General features: G+C 39.4%; 5 protein-coding genes, 1 long non-coding RNA gene and 1 pseudogene across 6 annotated transcripts; 3 read left to right on the forward strand and 4 right to left on the reverse strand.

Annotated features, from left to right (window-relative positions):
* Positions 1–119: 119 nt before the first annotated feature.
* Positions 120–754, reverse strand: LOC141834394 (uncharacterized). Its single transcript, XR_012602331.1, has 3 exons — positions 497–754; positions 318–419; positions 120–226 (listed from the first exon to the last, which is right to left on the reverse strand). It is a non-coding gene; the product is annotated as an uncharacterized LOC141834394 (long non-coding RNA).
* A 1,637-nt stretch (positions 755–2,391) lies between these two features.
* LOC141834302 (uncharacterized) lies at positions 2,392–3,620 on the reverse strand (annotated as a pseudogene).
* A 5,582-nt stretch (positions 3,621–9,202) lies between these two features.
* Positions 9,203–9,774, forward strand: LOC141834300 (dirigent protein 11-like). The gene has a single exon (XM_074721674.1). It carries the CDS (start codon positions 9,203–9,205, stop codon positions 9,770–9,772), a length of 570 nt encoding a protein of 189 aa, XP_074577775.1. The 3' UTR covers positions 9,773–9,774.
* Positions 9,775–12,816: 3,042 nt separating this feature from the next.
* LOC141834366 (uncharacterized) lies at positions 12,817–15,245 on the forward strand. Its single transcript, XM_074721726.1, has 6 exons — positions 12,817–12,905; positions 12,986–13,118; positions 13,908–14,011; positions 14,383–14,527; positions 14,606–14,737; positions 14,871–15,245. Exons 1-6 carry the CDS (start codon positions 12,865–12,867, stop codon positions 15,225–15,227), a joined length of 912 nt encoding a protein of 303 aa, XP_074577827.1. The 5' UTR covers positions 12,817–12,864; the 3' UTR covers positions 15,228–15,245.
* Positions 15,246–15,303: 58 nt separating this feature from the next.
* On the reverse strand, positions 15,304–17,381 carry LOC141834962 (putative beta-1,4-xylosyltransferase IRX14). Its single transcript, XM_074722366.1, has 3 exons — positions 16,451–17,381; positions 15,824–16,357; positions 15,304–15,722 (listed from the first exon to the last, which is right to left on the reverse strand). Exons 1-3 carry the CDS (start codon positions 17,215–17,217, stop codon positions 15,599–15,601), a joined length of 1,425 nt encoding a protein of 474 aa, XP_074578467.1. The 5' UTR covers positions 17,218–17,381; the 3' UTR covers positions 15,304–15,598.
* Positions 17,382–20,099: 2,718 nt separating this feature from the next.
* Positions 20,100–21,846, reverse strand: LOC141834947 (F-box protein At1g47056-like). The gene has a single exon (XM_074722343.1). The coding sequence runs from the start codon at positions 21,791–21,793 to the stop codon at positions 20,312–20,314; it is 1,482 nt and encodes a 493-aa protein (XP_074578444.1). The 5' UTR covers positions 21,794–21,846; the 3' UTR covers positions 20,100–20,311.
* Positions 21,847–24,785: 2,939 nt separating this feature from the next.
* LOC141834882 (putative isoaspartyl peptidase/L-asparaginase 2) lies at positions 24,786–26,440 on the forward strand. The gene is made up of 3 exons (XM_074722271.1): positions 24,786–25,192; positions 25,635–25,721; positions 25,817–26,440. Exons 1-3 carry the CDS (start codon positions 24,794–24,796, stop codon positions 26,330–26,332), a joined length of 1,002 nt encoding a protein of 333 aa, XP_074578372.1. The 5' UTR covers positions 24,786–24,793; the 3' UTR covers positions 26,333–26,440.
* Positions 26,441–26,719: the final 279 nt, after the last annotated feature.

Below are 26,719 nucleotides of genomic sequence, written 5' to 3' on the forward strand. Positions count from 1 at the left end.
AAAAGGGTTTTCGTCGCCAACGTATCGTAGTCACAGTGGTAGTTTAATATAGTTATACTTGGCAACGAAAATCTAATTTTCGTCGTAAATTGGCGACGAAATTCACATTTCTCCCACCGACCACATCATAGTAGATCTCATTCAACTGGTCGGTTGAGAGCTCCTGCCTCTCTCCTCCCTCAACTGCAGGCGCAGACGCCTGTGCAACTCTAGCTGAATATTCAGCCTGTTTAAAAATAAATTATTATAAAATTTAAGATTAGAAAAAATAATTACATGCCGGTAATGTAAAATAAATAAAAAAAATATTTTCTTACGTCTATGGCCTGCGAGCGAGCATCAATAAAAGTGTCATCCTTAGACTTGTGTGTCTTTGTAAAAATCTCCCAACAAGTAGGAGGGCGCTGTAACTGGTGCTCCTGAAAAATCAAAAATACAATTATATAAAAATAATCACATTAATAATTAATTAAAAATCTATTAATTGTAAACTTACTAAGTCTAAGGTATGCTCCACAATGGAGCGGGATCCAGCTGTATGTTTTGTGGATCCGGTGCTAGGGCCAGCTATCTCGGTCTTTCTGTTGGACCGAGCTATCTCTGCATTTGCCTGCCATCTTTCTGCTTGCCATACTGCTTGCCATGCAGCCCAGATGTCCTCTGGGATCCAAGATGGTCTGGTGCCCTTAGATCTGCATTTATATAGCAGATCTTTATATAATTTGCCAGCAGCAGCATTCCAGGCGTCTTGAAACTCCCGCTCACGTCCTGGCTCAAAAGTATATTTTTTCTGCAAGGAAAAAAATAATTAGTCTAAATAAAAAAAGACTTCATTATAAGGTGGTTAAAATGACTAACCAAAAACTCGTCGTAGTAGAAGCTGCGCATGGCCTCATCGACATGCCTCCAAGTATGCCCTGAACGACATACTCGCTCACGGAACTTACTAGAAATATATGCGGCAACTTTATGGCCCTCTGGTGTAAAACTGCATTAAAAACCATGTAAATGTTAGAGATATGCTATAAAACAAAATATGAATTAAAAAGTACTAAATGTACCAATACTTACCACCCGGCAACAACTCTCAAAACTGTCCGACCACCTGGTGCTGCTGCCTGATCAGACATATCTATATCTGCAAAATCATAAATGAAGAAGAGGGAATAAATGCTACAATGAATTTCTGAGGTCATTAGCAATCTGTTGCAATCATTATTGGCAAACATATTGAGGTCATTAGCAATCTAAGCTGATCAGTTTAGGGTCACTAAATTAACATGATTGCTGCAGAAGCAACAAAAGAGCAAATTGGTCAAGTGTAACACTAACCCAATAAATGAAATTTTACTGAACTGGTGATAAATTTCAGCTAGGAAGTTTCTGTACTGGCAGCAAGGACGTTAAAATTCTCAAACACACATCAGCAAGGAAGAATGCTACTGGCAGAAGTAGCAAGAAAACCTGGTTCTTCTGGGTATTCTCTGAAGCATGCTGAAGCAATAAAACCTGATAGTTCACTAAGGTAAAATAGTGTTGCTATATAGCTTAGCATTAAAGCACCAGCCATGCTATTATAAAACCAGAAGCTTAGCATTAAAGCATCAAATACTTTATCGTAACAGAAGCTTTGATATCTATTGGCCTAGATGTTGTGATTAAGCACTTATGTTATGATAGGTAAGGCTTCAGACCTTTATTGCATCTCGCACTTATGTTATGAGATTTTCCAGCAATGTGAACAGTGCTGGACCATGCATGCAATCAATAACAAAAAACTAACCAAGGGAGAGGTAAAGGGATACAAAGGAGTCTTGGAAGCTACACAATCGGAATTACCATAATATCTAGTGCACTTTTACCAATTAATATTAAATCGCGTCTTTTAGCGACGACATTAATATTCCGTCGCTAATCTGTCTCTAAATAGCGACAGATCTTTAATTCCATCTCTATTCCGTCTTTAAATAGCGACGGAACGTTAATTCCGTCGCTATAGACATGGAATTAACGACGGAATCAACGTTCCGTCGTTAAACTCACGATTAGCGACGGATAAATTAAATCCGTCTACAAATTTAGCGACGGAATATAATTCCGTCGCTATTCCGTGGTATTTTTGTGGTGAAACTCTCTTCTCGAACAGATTAAAGGCATTTTCCAACTGAAACATGCACTGTTTTGAATCTAACACTAGAGATATTTAAGAATTGAATTGCAATTTCAGGAGATCAAATACAGGAGGAAAAAGTTGCATGCATGACCCTTCTCATCATCAAGTCATAGATCGTCTTCCTCATGCATGCAATTTAACTTTGCTGCTTTGCAGCCAAATTAAGAAAACAAAAAGCAGAAATTAGGAAATGGAAATAATCAGTTAGACCTAATTAATTAACAGTCCCATTGCAGGTTTTCCATTGAAGTAGTCCCACTGCAAAACTCAGCTCCAGCAGCCAAAAATGCACTCTCTATCATTTCAAGGTCAAGGGTTGTGGCATATGATGCCTCCACTTGATGAACTTGCCCTTGCTCAAGACCCTGCTTTGAATTTAGTGCTCCCATTGCACCTCCATCCCAAATGTTCTCATCCAAGCTGCAGCTGAAACCTGAAGCTGGTTGATGGCCAAAGCAAGAGGAGGACACGTTTGTGTAATCCAAGGAAGAGGAAGAAGAGCCACCATTTGCGGTGAAATTGATTGAATCTTGAGAATTGTCGATCATCTGATCCTTGAAGTCCATCAGGAGCTGATGATCACTGATCATATTCTCTTGCTGGCACTGGAAGTTGGGCACAGGAATTGCACCAGCCGCACTCTGATCATGCGAGGGAAGAGCATTAGAGTTAGCTATTAATGGCGGCCGCAAAATTGTCTCCAAATTAGGGAGTGAGTTGAAGCTGCAGTGATCCACAGAGCTGGCATGGTGTGCTTCATCTTGTCTAAGCTTTTGATAGGAGGGCTAATGGTGAAGGGTGCCGGATGAGTAGACTGCCCGTAGCCGCCGAATCTAGAAAGCTCGTCGGAATTATTATTCATGGTGCTAACAGATCGAGAAGAAGACAACAAGTTGTGTGTCTTTGGATCCAGGCCTTGTGCCATCAGCTTCTTCTTGATGCATGAGTTCCAAAAGTTCTTCACTTCGTTGTCTGTTCTTCCAGGGAGATGCTTTGCGATCTGAGCCCATCTGAGTTGATATCGATAGATCTCGATTCATAGTTTCCTACATAAAAATGTGTGTTTGCCTTTGAATCAATTTGGATTAGTGTTGACTTACCTGTTGCCTAGGATTCTATGGACGTCAATTATGATTCTCTCTTCTTCTTCTGAAAAGGAGCCTCTTTTCAGGTCAGGCCTCAAGTAGTTGATCCACCTAAGTCTGCAACTCTTTCCACATCTCTGTAACCCTGCAAAGATTAATTCCAACATATACATATTCAGAGATCCGATCAAGATATATAGATTCAATATCTTATAGAGAGAGAGAGAGAGACCTGCTTCTTTAGAGACAGTGCTCCAGCAGTTGTGGCCATGTTTAGTGATATGGTCGATGAGCTTCTCATCTTCCTCAGGAGACCAGAGGCCTCTCTTGACCTTCTGCTTGGAGCAGCAGTGATGACCCATGAACAAGTATTATCTGTAACCTTCTAGCCACCACACATGCACTCACTAAAACTTATATATGCATGTGTAGCCTCTCAAGGGATGAAATTGACAAGGAAATTAAAGAAAGAAAAAAGTAACTTGGTTTGTACTCATGCATGAAATTTCTTGTGGGATTGCAGGAACCGGTCGGAAGACTAAACAAGGAAGTGAATTGTTGGAGAAGCAGCATGCATGCAGCAATTCTAAGCTAAGATTAAATACGTACGTACTGCCGTCGGTGTGATCTGATACAAGAGAAGGACTTTTGGTGAAAGATCAATTCAACTTACTAACTTATGATCGATCGACTTGGGTTCCAGAATATTATACACGTTAACTTTGTGCAGAGTTAGGGAATACTCTTCCAGTTCTACTCCACTGAAGCATGCGTGCCACCGTAGAATCAATGACTAACGCAGATGATTCTTATAGAAAACTTATTATTACTAGACTTGAATCGATTCTCAACGTATATAGAATACTTCGTTGATTATTGTCTCACTCTTTTATTATTACTAGACGAAGTTCTTGGTGATCTATCGCCTTTCAAAAAAATACGGGACCGTTTTAGAATTGGTAACATTAATGAATTACTTGTCCAGGAATTGAAAAGCAATTTAAAATTAAAGGCAAAAAGGAAGATTTGGTGATTTCTTATGGGACAATCCAATGATTAGGTGAGGAAAATGAAGAGTGAGAAAGAGAGGGGAATAGAGCCATAGTGGTCATTGTTGCATTTGACAACCCCGTGTTGAAACATCAAGATGAAGAACAAAAGAAAGAGAAAAAATATGAAAGAAAATAATTAGTCTCTCATCCATAAATATCATAAGTTAATAAATCTATTTATACAAATTATTAAAATAATATATAAAAAATATTATGATGAATATGATAATAATAAATATATAAATGATGATGAATATGATTGCGATTGCAATCTAAACATGATAAGGTATCAATAATTGAAATCAATATCTGAATATCCTAAACTGCTATCTTCGTTGTTATCTTTGACAAATTCGATGGAAAAATATTGAACATTAAGTTTGGTTGTCAATTTATCAAATTTTTTTTTTTTGACTAAATGATCAATCAAATCTTCTAGAGTAACAATCATCAGTATGATCAACGGGTACAATAGATCTAACATTGTTCTGAACTTTGCCTTTAATGGAAAAGGACGACAATGAGAAGAAGGAGATGAGGAGTTGTTGTTTGAAGGCTAGAATCCGATCTATAATTGGAACAGAAGCAGCAATGCTGCAGTTTTAATGCAATTTTGATGGTTGAAATTTGCTGGAGGAGAGAATAAAAGGAAGAAAATATGTTATTTTATGCTGAACAAAATTTAGAAAAAGTTTGCTATTGGTCAATCAAAAGATGAGACAATATTGATTAAGGAAATTAAAGGCTGCTACCATTTTTGAGAAGAGATATTTTCTGAATTGATGTTGGAAGAAGAGGAGCTTGGCAAAGTGAAGGAAGAAAAGAAGAGAGGAGTGCACATCTGAGTGTTAAAAGATGGGTGTTAGAAGAAAAGGATAGAAGAATAAGAATAAAGGAGGGAGAGACGGGGTGGTGAGGGTGGTGCCAAAATAAGTAAGTAGGAGATAGCGGCCAGTTTTTTGTTTTTGTTTTTTTTTTTAAGAAAAAAAGCACATAAAGAGGGGAAAACCTGGGAGAGAAAAGATGGAAGAGATAGGGTGGTGGCACAGTTGGTTAGTTTGGTGGGAAGATGTCGTTACTGGAAGAAAAACAAAGACAACACTTCATGGAAGGTGTTGATATATGCAATTAATCTTTGATAAATTTTGATAAAGGTTGACTAAATTGATCAAGCTTGTGTTAATTCAAGTTAAGATTTTGATGTTTAATTAATATGTTAAATGATAAATAAGATGTTAACTAGTCATGATTAACCGAATACTTATGATTGAAAGTCCAACATAGAATTGAAGATGAAAAATCTAAGTGGATCATGATTAACTGAACATTTTGTGATCGAAACTCTAACAGAGAGTTAACAAGTGGTAAGTCTAAGTTGATCATGAGTGATCAAACACTTGGAGATCAGAAGTCCAATATAGAGTTGGCACACGAAGAAAGTTCAAGTGGATCACGGTTGACCAGACATTTGACGGTCGGAAATTCAATAGGGAGTTGAAATGAGGTGTGAAATTTTGGCAAGTCAATGTTGACTGGATGCCAAGCAATGATGAAGTCTCGATATGTCAAGGTTGACCAGATGTTAGTCAATAAAGAAGTTTCCGCAGGTCAAAGATGATCAGATACTAGGCAACGAAAAAATTTCAGCAAATCAATATTGATCGGATGCTAGGCAATGATAAAATCCCAATAGAGTAAACTTTCGAATGTCATAACTTTTGATTCAAATATCAGAATGAGACGATCTAAAGTATGAAATAAAGTTCATTTAGAGATTTATATTTTTACTTAATATTAGTAGACTGATTTTGATTAGAACTAAACAGAAACGAATTGATTCGACTGATCAAGATCATTAGTCAACTGGTATTGTTTTAGAAGCGATCAAAAGAGAATTGATTTGACTAATCAAGGTCATCAATCGACTAGTATTATTTCAGAAGCAAACAAAAGATAATCGATTTGACTGGTTGCTCGATCAGTGATCGTTCAACGATAAGAATAATGTCGAAGACATATCAATTGGTTGATGGGTAAGATCAGTCGACTGATAAACTAAAATCTAGTCTGACCTAAAAGCTTTAAAAGAAAATTTTCAAGGAGATTTTCGATGCTAGTTCTTGGAAGTTTAAAAACAAAGTACTACTGCATTTTCAGACCAATAAGAGACATTTGAAGCAACAATAAGCATCCAAAGCAAAGCTCACTTGTGTAAACTTGTTTGTTTCGATTTCTTTTGATTTCATTTATATCTTTATATTTGCTTGTGTTTGTTATAAGAATAGCTTGTAAGAGGTTTCTTCGCTTCCGAAAAAAAAATTTCATAGTGGAGAGAGATCACTAGGAGTAAGCTTTGGATTAGTTGCCAGAGTTGGATATCAAGTAAATTCCGGAATTGTGCATGCGGCCGCAAGTTTGAATCAAGATTTCTGTTGCACATTCAAACAATGAGCTCTCATTCAAAATGAGATGCGATCAGAATTATTCATCCACTCCCCTCTAGTTAGCATGGGTCCCAAGGTGTTGCTACTACGACTTTAAAGAAAAGAGAAAAAAAAATGCTGTTGGAGAAAAAGAAAAAGCATGAGTTGGCTTATGTGAGAGAGGAGGGTTCTGTTAATGGAAGAAGTTGGAAGGAAGGGGAAAATAAGAAGTACAGTTGCGGTGGCAGGATGAAAAAGTAGAGCCTAGAAAAGAGAAGATTGTTGTTGTGAAGAGAAGAATATTGAGAGATTGAAGCTTGCTTTGAAGGAGCAAATTTCGATGCGTACTTATCCGTGGTGCTACGCCTTGATCTAGATCCTAAAATCTTTCTTGAATAATCTTAATTTCCCCTTAACGGGGGCGGAGGGAGAGATCGCAACGGTAAAATATGCTTGTTGCTGGAAGCTAAGAAGAAAGGATACCTGCAGTTGTAAGAAGATAGAAGATGCGGCGGGTGGTGGCATTGAAGCTTAAGAATTCTTCAAGGAGAAAAAGAAACTATTACTATGGGCGAGAGAAGAGAAGAAGCCGAAGAAACAATTGTATTACTGTTGGGAAAAGAAAACGAAGAAGAAAGGAAAAGAGGTTGGTGCGTGAGGCGATGAGAGCGGACTTACTGCATGCGTGAAAGCAGAGATATATAGGTGCAAAGGATGATAGCCCTATATTAAAACATAAAGATAAATAGTAAAAGAAAGGAAAAAAATATGTCTGAAAATAATTATTTTATTATAGATAATAAGCCTATTTATACAGATTATCAAAGTAATATATAAAAAATATTATGATAAATATAATAATATATTATGATAACTATGATAATAATAAATATGATTATGATTACAATCAAATATGATAAAATATCAATAATTAAAATTAATATCTAAATATCCTGATCTATTATCTTCATCCTTTTACATACGTATACGTAGCACTGGCAACACTGCATACCTAAATTAAAATAATTTTAATTTATATTATAATAATTACCAGCGTTGTTATTATAATATCGTTGAAATAAAGATATTTTAAAATAAAAATATACTAATTAAGATGTTATTTTGATATTTTTTAACAAAAATAATAATAAAGAATACACCCTTTTAATTTCTTTGTTTATGAGTCGTTAGCAGATGAGATGAATCGATCAATTAACAGGGTCGGCTCTAGGCATAGGCCACTAAGGCCTATGCCTAGGGCCCCCATTTTAATTGGGGCCCCCATTTTAATACATTAATGTATATATTTTAAGTAAATAAAAATTATTAAAATATTTTTATTAATCGATTTAGTCGGTTAGGGCTCCAAATAAAAAAAATTCTTAAAACGCCACCAAATCCTAAAATGTCACCAAATAGTTCACTTTTCGTTCCGAATCTCCTGATTTGAACTGACCTTCGCTCGCACCTTCGCCGGCCCCAAATAAAAAAAAATCCTTAAAATGCCACCAAATCAACGTCACCAAACCGTTCACCTTTCGCTCTGAATCTCCCGATTTGAATTGACCTTCGCTCGCACCTTCGCCCTTCGCCAGTTCACCGTTCGCCAGTTCACCTTCGCGCCTTCGCCCTTCGCTAGTTCGCCTTCCCCCTTCGCTCGCGCCTTCGCCAGTTCGCCTTCGCCCTTCGCCAGTTCGCCCTTCGCCACCAAACCCTAAAACACCACCAAATCCAGAAACCCTTCTTTTCGCCTTCGCCAGTTCCGGCAGCTCACCGTCGACCGTTCGTTGTTCGTCCTTCACCACCAAATCCTTCCCTTCGCCTTCGCCTTCGGTGGTTAACCACCGTCGACCGTTCGTTGTTCGTCTTTCGCCACCAAACCCTTCCCTTCGCCTTCGCAGTTCGCCCTTCGCCAGACCTCGTCGGCTCGTCGCGGTTGAAGAAGAGCAAGGCCGAAGAAAAGTGGTAAACGAGCACCCCTCTGTGAATCTATTCCTTTTTACTACGCATAAAATTAAATTTTATTATTATTTAATTTTAAAATATTTTAAAAATAATAATTATTTTTAAAAAAAATCGCCTAGGACCCCTCCTAGGCTTGAGCCGCCTCTGTTGACAATTAATCCAAGAGAAAGGGACAAAGATGTTGAGAATGGCAAATATAATTGTCCAAATGGATGAATGTTGGTATACATGACGTTGAAACCGTCCAATATAATTGTTATTGCATGTCTAAATTTTGCTGTATATTATTTTAATATTTGTTTATGAAAAAACATCTTTTAATAATAATAAATAATGCTCTTTTAATTTTTTTTTCAGAGCCAATGCATGAACTAATTCTTGTTTTCCAAATCTCTTACAAACTACTTCTCATCCTATTATTAATTGTACACCAAAATTAATTTGTTTTTAAATGAGAACATAAATTGGCCACCACGAATACCAATTGATCACACACATCAATCCATGGCGTCCTCTCCTCCTCTTCATCTTCCTCTTCTTCTTCTCCTTCTTCCCATTCTGCTACTATTTTCCGGCGCCGCGCCGACGGCAAGCAGCAGCCACCTTCTGTACAACGAGAAGTTGACTCACCTCCACTTCTTCTTCCACGAGATCTACGGCGGCCCCAACGCGAGCACCATCACGGTGGTCAACCCTCCCAACACGACCTCCTACACCGCCCTCGGCAGCATCGGGGTGGGCGAGAACTACCTCAGGGAGGGCGCGGAACTGGGGTCGAAGCTGCTGGGGAGGGCGCACGAGCTGGCGGTGGCGGCGTCGTTGGGCACCCCGACGGCGTACCTGTCGCTGTTCAACTTCTTCTTCACCGCCGGCGAGTACAACGGGAGCAGCATTTCTATTTTCGGAAGGGCGGTGCTGACGGAGGTCATGGACAGGGCCATCATCGGCGGCAGCGGCAAGTTTCGCATGGCCCGCGGGTACACGTTGAGCAAGTTGGTGAACCGGACCGTGGCAGGTGACGTCATCTTCCTCGTCGTCGAATATGACGCCTACATATATCACATGGACGACTGATACACACGACGTTATAACCAAAGTTATAAACTATCACGTTATTTTAATTTTCTCCGTTTTTATTGTCTCGAACTGAAAGAGAAAATTAATCAAAGCATTGTCTCCACAAATTCTATTTGCCAATAATAAAAGTGATATTATCATTGTTAATTATTTCTTATGTTCTATTCTATCTTTTAATGTCACCAATTATAAAGTTTGTCCATTTTTTTTGAATTTTTCATCTTTTATGGGGTAGATATTTCTCGACATAATATTTATTATTATTTTTTGCAATAAAATTATCTCAATCTTTCTTTTTTATTTCCATTTCTTCCCTTGTCATCACACCTCATTTTCTTCCCATACTCCATTTGTCAACTCAAAACAAAACAAAACAAACAAACTAAAACAAATAAAACAAGAAACAAAACAAAACAAAATACATAAAATATATCTTGTACCAACTTTCATATTGTTTTTTTTCCTTGACTTATCCTCTATTTAACTACTTCAAAAATACAAAATTTTCTATTGGGCCACGTACAGACTAATCTAGGTAAATAAATCCATGAGCTCTTGTCAATTTTTCTTTTAAAATTTTGATTTAAATGTTAAGAATTTATATATTTTCCCATAGTTGTTGGATGTTTTTATTAGGATGGATAGAATCAATGTATTTTCACAATAGTACGATATTATCCGATTTGAATTTAAGTTTTTATAATTTTATTTTTTAAGTTAGACTCAAAATGTCTTATACCAATAGAAATATATTTTATTTTATGAATTTATAATCTTTTATATATATGAGTACCTGGGTGACAACTTGAATATCTTCCACCATACCCTTGGGACAACAATTCTCAATCAAAAAAAAATGATAATTCCAGTAGCCACATCTCTGGGGGTGGTCGGTCCGGTCCCACAGAAGTTTCCCACCGACCACTAGGGTAAATCGGGAAGCGCATACGATGGTCAATCTAGATGTCCAACCTCCTTTGATTGCGTTCCCCATTTGGAGGAAAATTTCTGCAAATATGCCGTAGTTGGGGATCGAACCGCGGATTCTTAAGTTACAATCTGGATGTCCTACCGTTGCACCATTGCCCCGGGGACCAACAAGCAAGGGCAATAGGCGTTTCACATGCCTAATGACTTGTGTCATCTAAGTTGCAACAATCAAAATTAGAGGACAAGAGGATTACAGTGAACACATAAAATTATGGAGTTAGTAAAACAACTTTATTTTCCCATAAAACTCATATTGTTTATTATAAATTATTTTATTAATCATAAATTTTCACAAATCATGGAATTTCTAAAACAAAGTCTCACTATAAAATTAGCCATATAAATTGTTCCGAATAAGAAAAAGACGATTTAAATTCACATTAAAGAAGCAAACAAAACAAAAACTTTAGTGAAAGGAATTTAAGTATTGTGAATTTAAAAAATGTATGCATTAACAAAAAAATAAATTCACTACCTTAACGGCCCCCTTAGAGCCAGCCCCATAGATATAGAGGGAGATTCATTCAAGTACACAGATGTTAGACGCATGACGAGATCGATCCTAAGTCGTCACCTCCTAGATCAGATCCTTGACTATTACGCCAACAATATCATGCGTCCATAGTCTATGCTACGCCCTGGACGTAAAAACAAAAATTATACATTAATTTTGGATGCAATGTCGCTTGGGTTTCAATCCAACTCAATTAGAGCAGTAAATTGGATCTGTTGGATTGGTTCGCCTCGTCAAACTATTTAAATGGGTTGGATTGAAATTTTATCAACTTATTTTAAAATAAGTTTAGATGAGTCAACCCGCCTAGGCCCATGATCCACGTGAGTTAGCCAGTAACAGGATCGACCTGCAGATTTAAAAAAATTATTTTAAAAAAATTTAAAATTAAAGTAGAAAACTCAACTAGTGGATTTGACCTATTTAAATCATAATTTAAATTTAAAATTTTTAATTTGACTCATTTAAATTGTAATCTAAATTTAAAATTTTAAAATTTTTATATTTTTTAACATACTGACCCACCTAATTTGCAACCCTTCGTGAGTTAGTTGACCAGTAACAGGCTTAGATTGACCCACAAATTTAAAAAATTTATTTTTAAAAATTTAAAATTAGAATAGAAAACTCAATAGATTAGTGTTTAAATCATAATATAAATTTAAAAAATTTAATTTGACTCATTTAAATTGTAATCTAAATTTAAAATTTTTATATTTTTTAACATACTGACCCACCTAATTCGCAATCCTTGAGTTAGGTTGAATTAAAGACTTTTCAATCTGTCAAATTTGTTGGCTATCCTGTCCCGTCCTAATATATGATGGATTGACCTGCTCCACTATAGAGTAGCTCATTTGACAGCTCTACGTACACTTCAATCTCACGTGCCTCCTAAGTCCTCGATGACTACTAATTAACTAACATGGAAAATGATAATATTAAGCACCAAGTGGTAATTTGATGTATGATTCAATACGCTTCTGAGGCATGATTGAGTTGGTTTGTGTGGGACAGATTTATTGAAATGGGTAAGAGTTAAATCTCGATAAAGTTAAGATAATGTCTTTTCTCGTAGTGATCCTGTTGTGGGGTTGATCGTGCAAAATTGTTGGGATGGCAGATTTTGTTTTTGTTGAGATGTATGATTAACGCCAAATAAATTACTTATTAAAAAAATAAATTACTTATTTTAAAATTATTATAAAAAAATAATTGCACATCCACCCACATAAATGTAATAAATTCCCCCGTACCACGATTTTAAATACCGTTCCTGAATTTAAATATAAATTTAATAAATTTCCTCAGTTGACTTGACTTTGACGTTGACTGTTTGCAAGTTGACTGACTTTAAATATCTTCATCGAAAAGTTTCAGCTCACTGTTTTCTCCTCAGTCTTCTCGTCTTCCCCAGCTCACCGCCACCGCCATTACCACCTTTGCGTGTTTGTGTGTGCGCAAGTAGCCTCCTTTCTTCTCGTTGTTATTGCTTCCCTCTTTCTATCTGCTCTCGCGCTTGTCACAGCAGTAGCCGTGAAAGGCAGAGGGAGGGAGGCATTGGAGGGCCAGGTGAAGAAGAACGATGTTGTGTGGACTTCTAGGCGGAAAATTCTTCAAAAAATGGTAAGAATTTGTGTTTTTGGTAATGTTTGGAGCTTTTGTTAATGGTGGTGGACATTGACGATGGATGGATCGGGCTGCAGCAAGCACTCGGCGAAGAGCATAAGGACGAGGATTGTGCCGATCCGAAGTAAGAAGCAGGCCACGGTGCGGTTGGACAAGACGGACGTCGCTAACCGCATCGCCGCCGGCCAGGAAGCCAACGCATATGGAAGAGTGAGATTTTCTTTTCGCCTTCGAAAAATTGTCAAAAATGACTTTTTCTTTTCTTTTCCCCATTTAAAAAAAATGGGACAAGCGCTAGGGTTCTCCCGTTCCTTGATCTCTTTGCGGTTCAGGTCTCCTTGAAAGATCTGTCGCCATTGTAGTTCCTGTTAGAGGAGTGAGGACTAGTTTCTAAGCATTTTCAAAGTGGAAGATTCGCGTCGAGTGAATTTGTTGGATTTCCTGTTCCACAATGCGAATGGAAGATTTGTGTTTAACATTTCCGCATATCGCATTTCTTCTGTTCTTCATTGTTTGGCTTCTTCCTTATGCCAAGTCTTGAAATGCTACGGAAAGAAGATTCCTTATGATTTTATATTGATCATTTTAGATGTCATCTTGCATTTTTCAACTGCTGAAAGGAACTGGAGGTTTTTAGTTTTGACTTTTTCGTTTTAGGTTGTGTCCTCAGTTAGGTCATCCTACCAGTTAACCTTCATTTTAGCTTGGTTTAACCTTGTTTCTTTGAATCATGTGCGACTTCCAGCATGACTTTTATATTCATGTAGTTAACAGCATTGTTGATATGATTCGTTTGTCTAGATAAGTGTTATGGTCTAGTTCATCTCATTGGCTTCATGCTGAAGAGACAAATATATATTCTTTCTTTTATCAAAGTGAAACCGATATTGATCCAATAGCCAATTTGTACTGATTTATACTGCATTATATTTTCTAACCCTTTTGCAAATTTTGAAAAACATCGTTCATATTGGTTCTTCTTTATGCTTCTTGACACAGATTGATGCTCTCATGGTGGAGATAAACTACACATCATGCTATGATATTATCGATCAGCACTGTGAATACATCTTGAATCATCTTCCAGACCTGCAGAAGCAGAGGTATTAGAACCAATGACTTCATGACACTCTCCAGAAATTTCAAACTCATTTAAAGACTCTTGAAAGTACATAAATAATAACATATTACCTTAATCACACAACATTTCCCCTTATACTACTATTTTAAGGTCCTTGATATCTTACCAAGGGTTCTAGCTTATTTTTTCATGCAGCAAACTGAAACTATATGCTGATAACTTGTAGGCATCTTATTTTAAGAACTTAAGTTTGTTTGATCTACTATATGAGTTCATATTCCTTTTCTTAGGAATTTGTTCTCCTTTGAACTAGAAAGTTCATTGTCCAGTTTAGTGAACTTACATGGAAGTTGATTAGATTACTAAATGCATTTTTCATATTTCTTCTTCTAGGGAATGCCCTCAAGAAGCCATGGAAGCTATAGCAACTCTGATATATGCTGCTGCAAGATTTTCTGATTTACCTGAGTTGTGTGATCTTAGGCATGTGTTTACAGAGAGATATGGGAGTTCAATGGACTCATCTATAAATGCTGAGGTGTTGGTTCTTCACCATATTTTTCTTACGAAAAATATATCAATTTCTTTCTTTAATATTCATTAATTTTGTGTCCAGTTTGTTGATAAATTTCAAGAAATTCAAGAGAAGTCATTTTCAGAAGAAAAGAAGTTGCAGCTGATGCAAAGTATTGCCGAAGAGTTCTCCGTGAGATGGGATTCTAAGAGACTTGAGCACCTATCAAGCAATGTCGATAAAGCTGCACCTGTAAAATATTCTGAAACTATACTCTTGATAATTTCTTTTCTTCTACCTTTAATGCAATGTGTTTTGAGTTATAAGTGAAGAATTTGCATCTAAGAAACCTTAACTATTTCTGCAGGCGACGCCGAGGGCCTCATCAGTTCAGCCTGGAAGAAAACCAGTTCAGGTTGGAACCAAAGAAAAGGCTTCATCCATAGAAAGATATCCTCCAAATCCTGCAAGCGTTGCACGAAAAGAGCAAATAGAAGCAGAGCCCAAAAACATTCATGTTGATTCAGCAGCCAAAAATGGGAAGCTCTATAATCACGTTGTCTCGCTTCCATCGGCATCAGTAAGCACAGCTGAAGTTAACGCGCCTGCTCGGGCTACTTCAATGCCGCCTGAGCAATTGAATCCTAATGGTGGTCGAGTGCATCCGAACATGCCAGATTACTTTCAGTTGGCTGCTCGGCTTGCTGCTTTAAGGAATGCATGAAGTAGAAAGCAGCCATGGTTTTGCACTATATAGTTCTACATCATCTCAATTCACTCATCGTCTATATTGAACTTGTTTGTTTGACCCATTGTGATAGGTTATTCTTGATCTCTGTTTTCTTGTTTGCAAAACCTTTACTTAGATGAATTGACTACCATCGATCGACTTGCCATCTTCATCTTGCTCGTGAGAAGGTTTTATTAAACCTCTCGGAACAAGAAACTGACTTCATCGTACTCGGTCTCGTACATGAGTGTACACTGAACAAGTTATTTATCAAGCAAAAGAAGATGCAGTGAACTATCTGAGATCATCATGGTGACGTACCAAAATCTTTGGCACAGTTTGGTACCATTTGATATTATTATCTTTCACCAGTTTTCATCTTGAGAGACGAGTCTGGTCACCTTCAGTTCTGGCTCAGGAGGTGCATCAGGCCATCGACTGTGCTTTGTGGCAGCGACAGTTGTTTCCAGAACAGGCTCTATTCTCCATCTGAAGTTTAAAAGATGCAAATTTAACAGTTGAGTTTCTGAAATGATCATAAACTTCTTCGACATTATCAGACACCTTCAGTTGCTGCATATGACACGTACCCTGTTGGGAACTTGCTGTCATGGCGGGCCTCGGAGCGGAGCCACCACAGGAGGACCTTCTTTCCGCAATTTCCCAGCGGTTCTATGAACGAGGCATCTTCCAAGAGACACAGCGGGCTGTCGATGTCCTCTCCCTTCTTGCCCACGTCGTCGAGGTCCCTCACCCAAGCAGGCTTCCCCTCTGCCTCTCTCCGCAGCAACTTCGAGTTCAGTACGAACCCCGCCCACTCCATCTTCGCCGGCAGGACAGTCTTGCCGGCGCCGATGAAGGTGGCGCCGGTGTTGGGCAGGGGGTTGTAGGTGTGCCATCCGACCAAATGGCCGGAGGAGTTGCACGCCGGGCCGTTAATTGGCACAGGGGAGTTGTGATCCTCGGCCGTCGTACCTGATAGCCCGGGGCTGAGCGTGAGGATTCCCATGGAGATGGCGCCTATCCATTTCACTCTCTGCGCCTCGTCGAACAGCTCCATGCTGTGCACATTGCTGTCGTCGGCGAAGACCACGATCCCGTCCATTCCCCTGTCTCTCACCATTCTGTTTCATAAAAAGCGCGATAAAGGTCCAATTTTTATACTCATTTCCAGATGAAAATCCAATTTTGATTATTTGGAGGGAGAATTAATTCGCCTGAGGGAGTGGAGCCGCATGCGGGATTCGGTGATGTGCCGGTAGCGCGAGTCCTCCGGCATGGGATCGGGGAAGTGAACGTGGAGGTAGTGGAGGCCGGAGCGGGCTAGGAAGGCCGCGGTGTCATTGGATCGGCGACCGGCAGGGGAAGCCTCGACGACGAGCCAGGTGAGGGGGAAGGGAACGAGGAGGAGGGAGTGGAGGAGGCCGGTGAGGTGGAGCGTTTGGCAGGTACGGACGTAGGTGGGCGTGACGACGATGAGCGGCTGGGGACTCCGCACGCCGTCCTGCAGCCGCTGCTCCCGCTGCACGCGTTCGATGATCCAGTGCGCCCGCATGGTCTCCTCCGCGTCCGGGTGCGCCCACGGCCGGATGCGGATCCCGTGCCGCCCCACCGCGATGCGGCTCTTCGTCTCGTTCTGCGACGTCTCTGCTGGCAGAGGAGGCGAAGGAGGAGGCGAGGCAAGCGCGAGAGAGGGCGTCTGGGTCGTAGTAGTGGTGTGGACGACAGGGGCGGATGTGTTGTAAACAGAGGGAGAAAAGAGGAGGACGAAGACGAGACGAGAGAAGTGGAATCCGAGGAAGAAACTGAAGACACAGCAGAAAGCATGGAGGACGATCCAGAACGAGGCGGAAGGGGAACGGAGGACGCTCCGGGACGGGGAAGCTGAGCCTGCGCCGCCGCCGCCGCCACCTCCAAGGCCTGAATCCTGATGGCGGTAACTGCCGCGGCGATTTGGCTGGTTATGGAGCAAAGACGACTTCATATTTTCACCCTGATCTCTTCAAACTAATCCTCTTCTACTCCAACCCTTTGCTCCTTCGGTAAACAGAGCTGGATTTTAAGGAGGTTGGTGGTGGTCTGGTGGAGTAATTAATCGAGGAGGAAGAAGAAGAGGAATGGAAAGAAGCAGAAGGGTAGCAGAATCATTCATTACATTTGGCGAGAAGGGAGAAGAAGAAAGTGACGGCGCCGAAATGGAAGCTTTTCCATTCGCCGTCATTGTCAAGGTTCAGTTAAGGTGATCATGAGTTGTTGGATCCGGCTTCCGCACATCGCAATTAAGATCATGGCTGACGTAACAATGAGTTAATCCCACGAAAGGGAAAGCTAGCGCCAAACTGTTCGTCAAAGTACACTTTGAATTAGACAATTTCAGTAAAAAAATAAAATTAAGAAATTATAGTTAATTATGATAGACGATAGTATTATCTCCTCAACAACAAAAGTGGTTGAGTATTTGGGTATTTGTTTTTATATAATCTAAATATTCATATTTCTAATTTTGGTATGATAATAAATTTCATTGACTATCTCTAAGGATGATCGATTCGGCCCCATAAAAATTTTTTATTGGTCACTAGAATAAATCAAAAAGTGTACTGAATGACTAACCCAAACGTCAACCGTTCAGTATCTCCTAAATATGTCATAGCGCAAATTCTTTAGATGACAACAATATCTTACTGCGGCACCAGGCTCGGGGGGCTTCTAATCTTGTTCATGATTCACTTATCGGATAAAGTATCACATCCATGGAAATATTATGCTAGATCAATTTAAAATATAAAATAATAGGTGGCCGGCAACAATTGTTTTCTTTTAAAAGGAAGAAAAAAAGACATGGGGCTAGATTCTTTACTACTCAAATAATTCAGCCAATAAATTTAAATGGCTGGATATTGGTAAAGAATTAAAGATCGATTAGGTTGAACATTAAATCTGTGTAAATGTGACGGTGTTGGTGTGCTCGCATAAAATTATAAAAAAAAAGGCAAAATAAAAGAAAGAAAAATCCACTGGTGGAGGTGTTAAGCTACAGCAACTGATAGATTCATCTGCAACTAAGGTCTAGTGAGAATAATGAGATACAGTAAATTGACATTTATTGTCTGGTTTTTTTTTACATGGTTAGTTGTTCATGGAGAAAAAGAAAAAGACAAAAAAAAACCCCTATTTTTTTATTTTAAATGAGTATTCTATGTTGCGGGGAAAAAACTGAAACTGAAACTTAATGAATGTGCAACCTCTACTTTCAACTCTATCTATTTTAACTATCAAATGGCACAGAACAATACATTTTCCCGAAATCAAATTCAACATAGTAATCCCAAACAAAATCGAAGCTGAATTCTTCTAAATCAACTTCAAAGATTCCTCTAAAGCAAGTTCAAACAGCTTTAAATCAAACTTTGGAAGCAGGCAATTGCCCTTTTGGAATCTACAAAACACCTCAGACGATGCACAGTTGAGAAGAGACCAAGAACCCTTGTACAGTAAGACAATGCACAGATTCATGTGGAGAGACTTACCAGAGGAGGGGAGTTCCATGTTCATCAGCCAGAATCAACCGTCACCAAGTATGGTGGTCCACAATGTTATCTATAGTGATCAAGCTCGTTCATCCAATTCCTTTTACCTATACTTGGTCATGTTCTTTGGCTATACGTACAGATGAGTAATAAATACATCATTCTACTCTTTCAAGTGTAGGAACATAGGAGTCACTACTGTAAAGTATGGCTTCCAAATTTCATAGTTTAAACTTTGTACTATTCTGTTTGCTTAGAGCTATGCAATTCTAGTAAGATTCAATTTAGTGCTTATGCCTTAGTCCAGGACTTCGACAGCACGAGTTGCAAACGAAAGCTCAATCATAATTATCTTCCATATTGGACTTCCCTATAGCAGTGTTAAAAGTATCCTTCCCCCAAAGCTTAACACTAGGGTTCAATTAGTTAGAAGGAAGATATGAGGGAATGGAGAGAAAAACTCCCAAAATCATATATGAAACTTGTATCTTTCTATCACTTTCCATCCTCTTCCTTGTAGATGAACTAATTATCTCTCTGGTAGCACCAAATGTATAGGGAATCAACAATGTTCTCTTCTTTATTTGTCACAACTTAGGATCCCTAGTTATCGTTAGAACAGGGTAAATATCTACAAAATGGTAAATATCGGTGTGAGAGGCTGGAAATAAAGAAATACATAATAGGAACTAAATCAGTAGATGTTCATGAACTGCAGATATATTCTCCAGAATGGTTCTGAAATATGTATCTGTGTAGTATAAGGAATATCTTTTTTTAAATATAGCTAGTCATGAATAACTAAAAAAAAATGAGCATGATTCAACTGGAAAGTATTATCAAATCAGTTAGCAGTGTTAGTCCCAACTATTTGAGACTTACATGTGCCGATACCATTCCCGAGCCAAGACAGAATAGTATTTAATCCTTGACAACCAGTACAAGGAGTGTCTAAATTCTTGAGTGTGCATCTCAACCATATTTCTATCAAAAACTATTAATGCCAACTCATCATCTAACATTGAAATAAGTTAAGTTACTTCATTGATTATGCGTCCATTAGCAGTGTTAAAGAAATGAATCAATGTCACCTTACACCTTCTTCTCAGAAAGTATGATCCTAAGAAAGTCAGTGCATAACAATCTAAATGTAAGAACATTAATAACAATCTCGAATGGGTTTTATTAATTAAGTGGTAGACCTTGGTTTGCAATTTTATTTAGTCTAATGACAAATGCAAGATTATGAAGTCCTAGTCTCTTTTTCATTGCAGAAGCACTAATCATCAGAAAGAATAAGAAGTTCTTGGCAAATGCATATTGAGGGAAGTGAACTCATTACAGTAATACCTTTTAACAGAATGTGCTTATAAATCATTATAGCAGAAATATGTACATATGAACATTAGCAGCAAGTAGTTTAAGCAGCATACATACCATAGAACAGCATAAACAACAAATTGTACTTCGCACTTGGTCATTTCAGGGCAGTGGATGTTAAAGGCTCCTCAGTGTTGACTTCATCAGAGAAGGTCCACAAACAACAAATTATGCTCCAGCTTCACGAAGATGAGAATCATCACCGGCACTTGACCAATTTCGGACGGCAGATGCTAAGATGCTCCTCATTCTTGATTTTATGAGTGAAGATCTATCATTACTGCTTGAAGGAAGATCCAATGTCATGATTTGTTCTGTGAGAGAAGAAGCTTCCTCATTCACACTTTCCGGCATCCCGTTCTCGCTCGTGCTCACATCCGGTTCCTGCAACTCAATTGCGTCCAAGATGACAGCAAACGGTGCTCCCCGGGCCGCCAATAACCAATCCAAGCCCTCGCGCGTCACCCCGTTGCACCTCTTCAGTTTTATCTTTATCAAATTGGGGCATCCCTCAGCAAGGGCCTCCAATCCACAGTCTGTCACCGGGCAGCCTTTGATGCAAAGCTTCCTCATGGCTGTGCACTTCGTGGCAATGCAAGCAACCTCGGCGTCGCCAATGGTTTCACAGCCACATAGCGCGAGGCGCTCAAGGCCACGGCAGCTGCTCGCAATCAGCTCCACGCTCTGCACTGTCGGATTAACCCCAATCAGGACGAGCTCCTGCAGCTCCGGGCAGCCTTTGGCGATGGCCATGAGGCCGTAATCGCCGATCCGATTCATCCTCCAGCCATCAATGTGGATCTTGCGTAGGCGACGGCACTTGTGGGCAATGGCGATGACACCGGAGTCGGTGCATTCAGGGGTTCTGACGAGGCGGAGAACCTCCAGGCCCAGGCAGGAGGAGAGGGCAAAAAGGCCTTGGTCGCTCACCTGGATCTTCTCGAGGTGGATCTCAGCGATATGTGGAACCTTTACGGCAATCACCTCGAGAAGGGAATCCCATACGCCAGTGCATCGGATGATTTTGAGGATTCTAAGGTTGGGGGAGCCGGCGATGAGCGGGGAAAAGCATTGACCGTTGAAGAGTTCCTTGAGGCAGATGGAGCGAAGGGAAGATGAGGCGACTGCGAGGCGGGCAACCTGGTGTGGAGGGTTGGATAGGCCTCGCAAGCGCTTGATTGATAGATCTTCGAGGCGGGGACAACCCTGGAGGATAGCGTCGAGGCCGGCGGCTCCGAAGGAGCAGGAGGCGCAAGAGAGGCGGCGGAGGGAAGGGCAACCCTCGGCGAGGGCAGCCATGCCGAGATCCGTGACGCGGCGACAGGCACGCAGCTTGATCCGGGTAAGGGAAGGCCAGCTGCGGGCGATGAGCTCGAGGACGTCATCGCCGATGCTGTCGGATCGGCGGTCGCAGCGAAGGGAGAGGCTCGAGACGGCATCGAAGCGATCCAGAAGCGAGGGAAGGGCTTCGATGAGGGAGGAGCGCGCATGGAGGGCAAGCCGGCGGCGGCTGTGGGCCTCGACCACGAACCAGCGGCGGCAGACGAGGGAGCAGATTTTGCGGTCGCCGGCGCCGAGGAGGTGGAATACGATCGCAAGGCAGTCGTCGGGTAGGTCCAAGGTGCGGTCGCGGGGGGCTTCGCCGCCCATTTCGGCGGCCGCGAGAATGGCGCAGGAGGGCGGTGACGGTGGTGGAGAAAGAAAAGGCGTCCACTCTTTTCTTTATTTGCTCTATTTCCGTCTCGTTGACTGTCAAGAAAATAGTTACATTAGAGGGACTAAAACGTAAAATATCGGTTCCTCTTCGTTTGCGTGAATTAAAAGGCAATTAGTTGTATACATTGTAAAACGGAATTAACATGAGTTAATCACATGCCTTATTAAGTAAATCATTGACTAATTAAAAAAACGTGAATCCAAAAAGTAAAGTGGGTGTCAAATTTTTTGCAACTCTACTCTTTGATCTCAATATTTAGATGACTTAGTAATGTCTTAATTAATTACAGTCATTAGTTTTTCGATATCCACCGGGCCGTGCATGGCTACTGGGCCGTACATGGATTTAGTGGCCCAGTAGGCTTAACTATTTTCTCTTTACTATTTCTTTTCTATTCATTTAATTTAATCGGACAAAAATTTAAAAAGTATCCCTTATTTTATTATTTTGAAAAAGATATTCCATATTAAAAAAATCAAAGAGAATCCGTCCTATTCTTATCCTAAAATACTCTTATTTCATTTTTGTTATAATATAAAAATATTATAATTGACGTAATTTTAACTAAATATATTTCAATAACATTAAAATAACTATATTTTTTAAATAAGAAAAGACAAAAACATCTCTTTTGATTTATGTTTTTTTAAACAAGATGATATTTTTAAGGATGACAAAAATTTTACCCAACTTAATTTGTTGCTTGCTTCCTCTTCTCAAAATAAAATCACACAAACAATAATAATATTTTAGTTTTAAACATAAACTTGAGGATCTTTCAGTAGAAGATAAATTAATTAATATCCGTTTCAAATTAATTGTTATTTATTTGATAGGTTTAGAACTGCGATCGACAAATGCCAGCTGTAAAAGATTCTTACTGAGTTTTTTATCACACATATTTTTTACTACATTTATTTTTTTTTAATTTTTGTTACAGCAACAAGAATCTACTGACAGCTAATATCCAAATTGGGTAACAAACAAGAATCTGGACCAGATTTCCAAGGCAAAGGGAATCTTTTTTAAAAAATATATCAAAAATTTAAATCTTCGGAACCACCTTTATTCGAATTAATTTGCATCTATTTTACTCCTTATATTATAATCAAAATAACCAAAATTGTTGATCTATATTTTATCTTACAAAATTTAAATTTTACAACATGTAGCTTGTATAGAGGTTTAGACATTTTAATTGAAATATAAACTTTTGTTACTAAAAATTTAGATTTTCAAAATAAAAAATATTGTAAAAAAACATAGATTTGCAGTTTTATAAAATTTATTGCAATTAATTACATCTATAGAAAGAAATACAAATTTGGCTAATACAAATTTCAATTTTTTGTTTGACAATCCAGAAGAGCATCATTTCAAAATGGTGGTCCTTTTTTCATTTATCATTAAAATAATATTTTATTATGCTTCAATCTATTTTTATTTTCAAAAATATTTTTATTTATTATATTATTATAATAGTTATAAAATTGCTACACAGTTATAATCATTATAATCTCATAATTATTATAATATAATATTATCAGAAATATAATAGTTATTAATCATAGTTATTATAATATAAATATTTCATTTTTGATCAATACTAATTAATATTATGATATAGTAGTTATGAAATTATAATTACTATCACTATATATACAGTACAACTATCATTATTAACTCTATTAACTAGATAAGTGTAGTGTTATAATTTTATAATTGTTAGAATTATATAGCAATTATTTATCTCTAGGGGCGGATTAGAAAAAAGAGATGGATTGAACTTTGAGTGTAATAAATCTAATAGTGAAATATTTTTACTTTTTTAAATAGGTAATAAAAAAATTCTTTGCGCTAGGCTAGACAACAGGACAATCCTTATAAAGATTCGTCTCATGTCCATAACTACTATAATATAATATTAATTAGTATTATTAAGAATAAAAATATTTATATATATATAAATATAATTATAATTCATAAATAATATAATTATAAGTATTATAATATAATATTAATTAATATTTATTTAATTATAAAATATTTATATCGTAATAGTTATGATCACGGACAAAAAATTTTTTACCTATTGTAAAAGAAATTTATAAAAGAAGTTCACTATTATTACCCGTGAGTTCCTTTTGTAAAAAAAAGTTTTTTATTTAGTTCACCTCTAATTCTCATTTATTTTTTAATTTCCTTCTTTATGAATAATAATTATTATAATATAATATTATTAATATGAAACAAAAATAAATTATAAATTATAATTGAATAGTTTAAAAATAAAAATGAATTAAAGCGGGATATAGTATTATTTCGAAGATAAATAAATTTTAAAAAAGCTTCTGATTATTCCAATAAAAAAAACTGCATTTTTCATCTTATATCACGAGTGCGCTACACATCCTCCCAAACTGGCGGCTTCCAACACCAGAGCGCACGTGAATGAGGCTCATCGACCGTCCGATGGGCCATGGACGGATGAGATAGAGTCAGAATAAAGTAGTGGCGGGCGCTGGTAGATTCAGTATCTCTGTGTCGGGCACCCATGTCGGCTGGAGAATCCCATCACGAATCCTGCCGCAAGATCGCGACTTAAGGCAATTGAATAATTAAAAAGCGAAAACGACAAGAGAAGTGACTCAGATTCCCCCACCCACTTCGCTGAAGCTTTCCCCACAATTTCGGGGCCATTTCCCACCAATAATTTTTAATTTTTTTTCTCTGTGATTATCTTTGTCTCTAAATTTATTAAATTTTACTGTGCTCATCAAAATGCAACAAATTTACAATCTTTTTTCTCTAGTGAAATTATTGCCGAATTGTTCGTCTGCTAGATCGCCCTCCGCCTTCGCATTGCCTTCTATAAATGGCCCCCCTTGCACCTCCATCCTCAATCAGGAAGCAACGCGATCGGGAAGGAGGAGATGGTGGGGGGCTGGGCGATCGCGGTGCACGGGGGAGCGGGGGTGGACCCTGCCCTACCGGTGGAGCGCCAGGAAGAGGCGCGCCGGGTGTTGGCCCGCTGCCTGAGCGCCGGAGCGGAGGCGCTCCGGGCCGGTGCTTTGGCCCTGGACGTCGTGGAGATGGTGGTGCGGGAGCTGGAGACCGACCCCGTGTTCAACTCCGGGCGCGGGTCGGCGCTCACCAGGAAGGGCACCGTGGAGATGGAGGCCAGCATCATGGACGGACGGGGCCGCCGCTGCGGTGCCGTCTCCGGGATCTCCACCGTCAAGAACCCCGTCTCGCTCGCCCGCCTCGTCATGGAGCGCTCCCCCCACTCCTACCTCGCCTTCGACGGCGCCGAGGATTTCGCCCGCAAACAGGTCCTTCCCCTTCATCTCCCTCGTTGATTAGATTTATAAACACGCCACGAAAATGAATTTGAATCTACCTTTCAGAACCATCAATTCAATTTACACAGCTCAATCAAATATGCAAAAGATAAAATAAAAAAAAAAAGAGGAAAAAATCATTTAAGAAATCAGACAGTAAAAGTGGAACTTGTCTGTGTACAAATCGGATATGATTCGAAGAATATCGCAAGAATCTATCTGCTAAATGAGACCCTAAATTGAAGTGGCACAAAACTGTGATGATAATATTCACTCTGTTTTCGGGCTGCAAATGATAACTGAGAAGAGGCAGCCAGTCTGGAACTCTGTTTTTCTGAATAAAATTCTTCACTTTTAATTTTGTTCGAGCGATTGTGTGCTCTGTTCCTGTGCTTTCTGATTCAGAGTTGTTCTTGTTGTACTGCAAGCGCAGGGAGCTGAAATTGTGGATAACAGCTATTTCATCACAGAAGAGAATTTGGGCATGCTGAAGCTGGCCAAGGCGGCCAACAGCATCATGGTCTCTGGTTAATTTTTGATTTCTTTTTGTTCTTCTAAAATTAATTCCAAGAGTACAAGCCGATGACATGTTTGATGGTATGCTCGAACATGCAGTTCGATTACAGAGTCCCTCTCACCGGCGCGGACACCTGCAGGGCAAGCGCAGGACTGGTGGCCGACGTCGGCGGCGAGCTGCAGATGATGAACGGCCTCCCGATCAGCATCTACGCGCCGGAGACGGTGGGGTGCGTGGTGGTGGACAGCGCGGGGCGGTGCGCCGCCGCGACGTCCACCGGGGGGCTGATGAACAAGATGAACGGCCGCATCGGGGACTCGCCGCTGATCGGGTCGGGGACGTACGCGTGCGAGGCGTGCGCGGTGTCGTGCACCGGCGAGGGGGAGGCGATCATCCGCAGCACGCTGGCGAGGGACGTGGCGGCGCTGATGGAGTACAAGGGGCTGGGCCTGCAGGAGGCGGTGGACTACGCGGTGAAGGAGAGGCTCGACGAGGGCAAGGCCGGCCTCATCGCCGTCGGCAGGAACGGCGAGGTGGCGATGGGATTCAACACGGTGGGGATGTTCAGGGGATGTGCTACGGAGGAGGGGTTAATGGAGGTCGCCATTTGGTAGTTCACTTTCAGGCACTATGAAACCTCTGTATCCTCAGGGGAGGTTCTTCCATCACCGTGGAAAACCTAGAAATTATTAATAATAAAAAAGCTTTATTAAAATAGAAAACACTATGCATGCTTCAATAATCATTCAAGAATATACATAAACATGGAGGTAAGGTAAAGAATCTAAAGCTCTTATTTCAACTGTTTGATGGGACCTGATTCCTGATCTGTTCCACTGTCCTGGAATCTTTTGTTTAAAGGGTTATTTATTTAAATTATCTACTAGATTCCTCTTGTTTTTATTGAGGTGTTTTTCGCTAAAGTTTCCTAGGCAAAAAGCGAAGTTCGATTCGAGTTTGTCCATTGACTCCATCGGATATTTAGGCACGACAAGGTTTTC

The sequence above is a fragment of the Curcuma longa genome, chromosome 9, assembly GCF_044706935.1.
Source record: "Curcuma longa cultivar G26 ecotype Majalengka, Jawa Barat chromosome 9, ITB_CL_G26_1.1, whole genome shotgun sequence".
NCBI classification, from domain to species: Eukaryota; Viridiplantae; Streptophyta; class Magnoliopsida; order Zingiberales; family Zingiberaceae; genus Curcuma; species Curcuma longa.

Bases quoted from the DNA above. Each gene is read 5' to 3' on its own strand.
- LOC141834947 (XM_074722343.1), bottom strand. From the start codon at position 21,793: ATGGGCGGCGAAGCCCCCCGCGACCGCACCTTGGACCTACCCGACGAC.
- LOC141834962 (XM_074722366.1), bottom strand. From the start codon at position 17,217: ATGAAGTCGTCTTTGCTCCATAACCAGCCAAATCGCCGCGGCAGTTAC. The intron at 16,358-16,450 runs GCGAATTAATTC...TTTATGAAACAG, and splicing joins ATGCGGCTCCACTCCCTCAG to AATGGTGAGAGACAGGGGAA. The intron at 15,723-15,823 runs GTACGTGTCATA...TTTAAACTTCAG, and splicing joins GACAGCAAGTTCCCAACAGG to ATGGAGAATAGAGCCTGTTC.
- LOC141834366 (XM_074721726.1), top strand. From the start codon at position 12,865: ATGTTGTGTGGACTTCTAGGCGGAAAATTCTTCAAAAAATG. The intron at 12,906-12,985 runs GTAAGAATTTGT...ATCGGGCTGCAG, and splicing joins GGAAAATTCTTCAAAAAATG to CAAGCACTCGGCGAAGAGCA. The intron at 14,528-14,605 runs GTGTTGGTTCTT...TTTTGTGTCCAG, and splicing joins ACTCATCTATAAATGCTGAG to TTTGTTGATAAATTTCAAGA.
- LOC141834300 (XM_074721674.1), top strand. From the start codon at position 9,203: ATGGCGTCCTCTCCTCCTCTTCATCTTCCTCTTCTTCTTCTCCTTCTT.
- LOC141834882 (XM_074722271.1), top strand. From the start codon at position 24,794: ATGGTGGGGGGCTGGGCGATCGCGGTGCACGGGGGAGCGGGGGTGGAC. The intron at 25,193-25,634 runs GTCCTTCCCCTT...CTGCAAGCGCAG, and splicing joins AGGATTTCGCCCGCAAACAG to GGAGCTGAAATTGTGGATAA. The intron at 25,722-25,816 runs GTCTCTGGTTAA...TCGAACATGCAG, and splicing joins AGGCGGCCAACAGCATCATG to TTCGATTACAGAGTCCCTCT.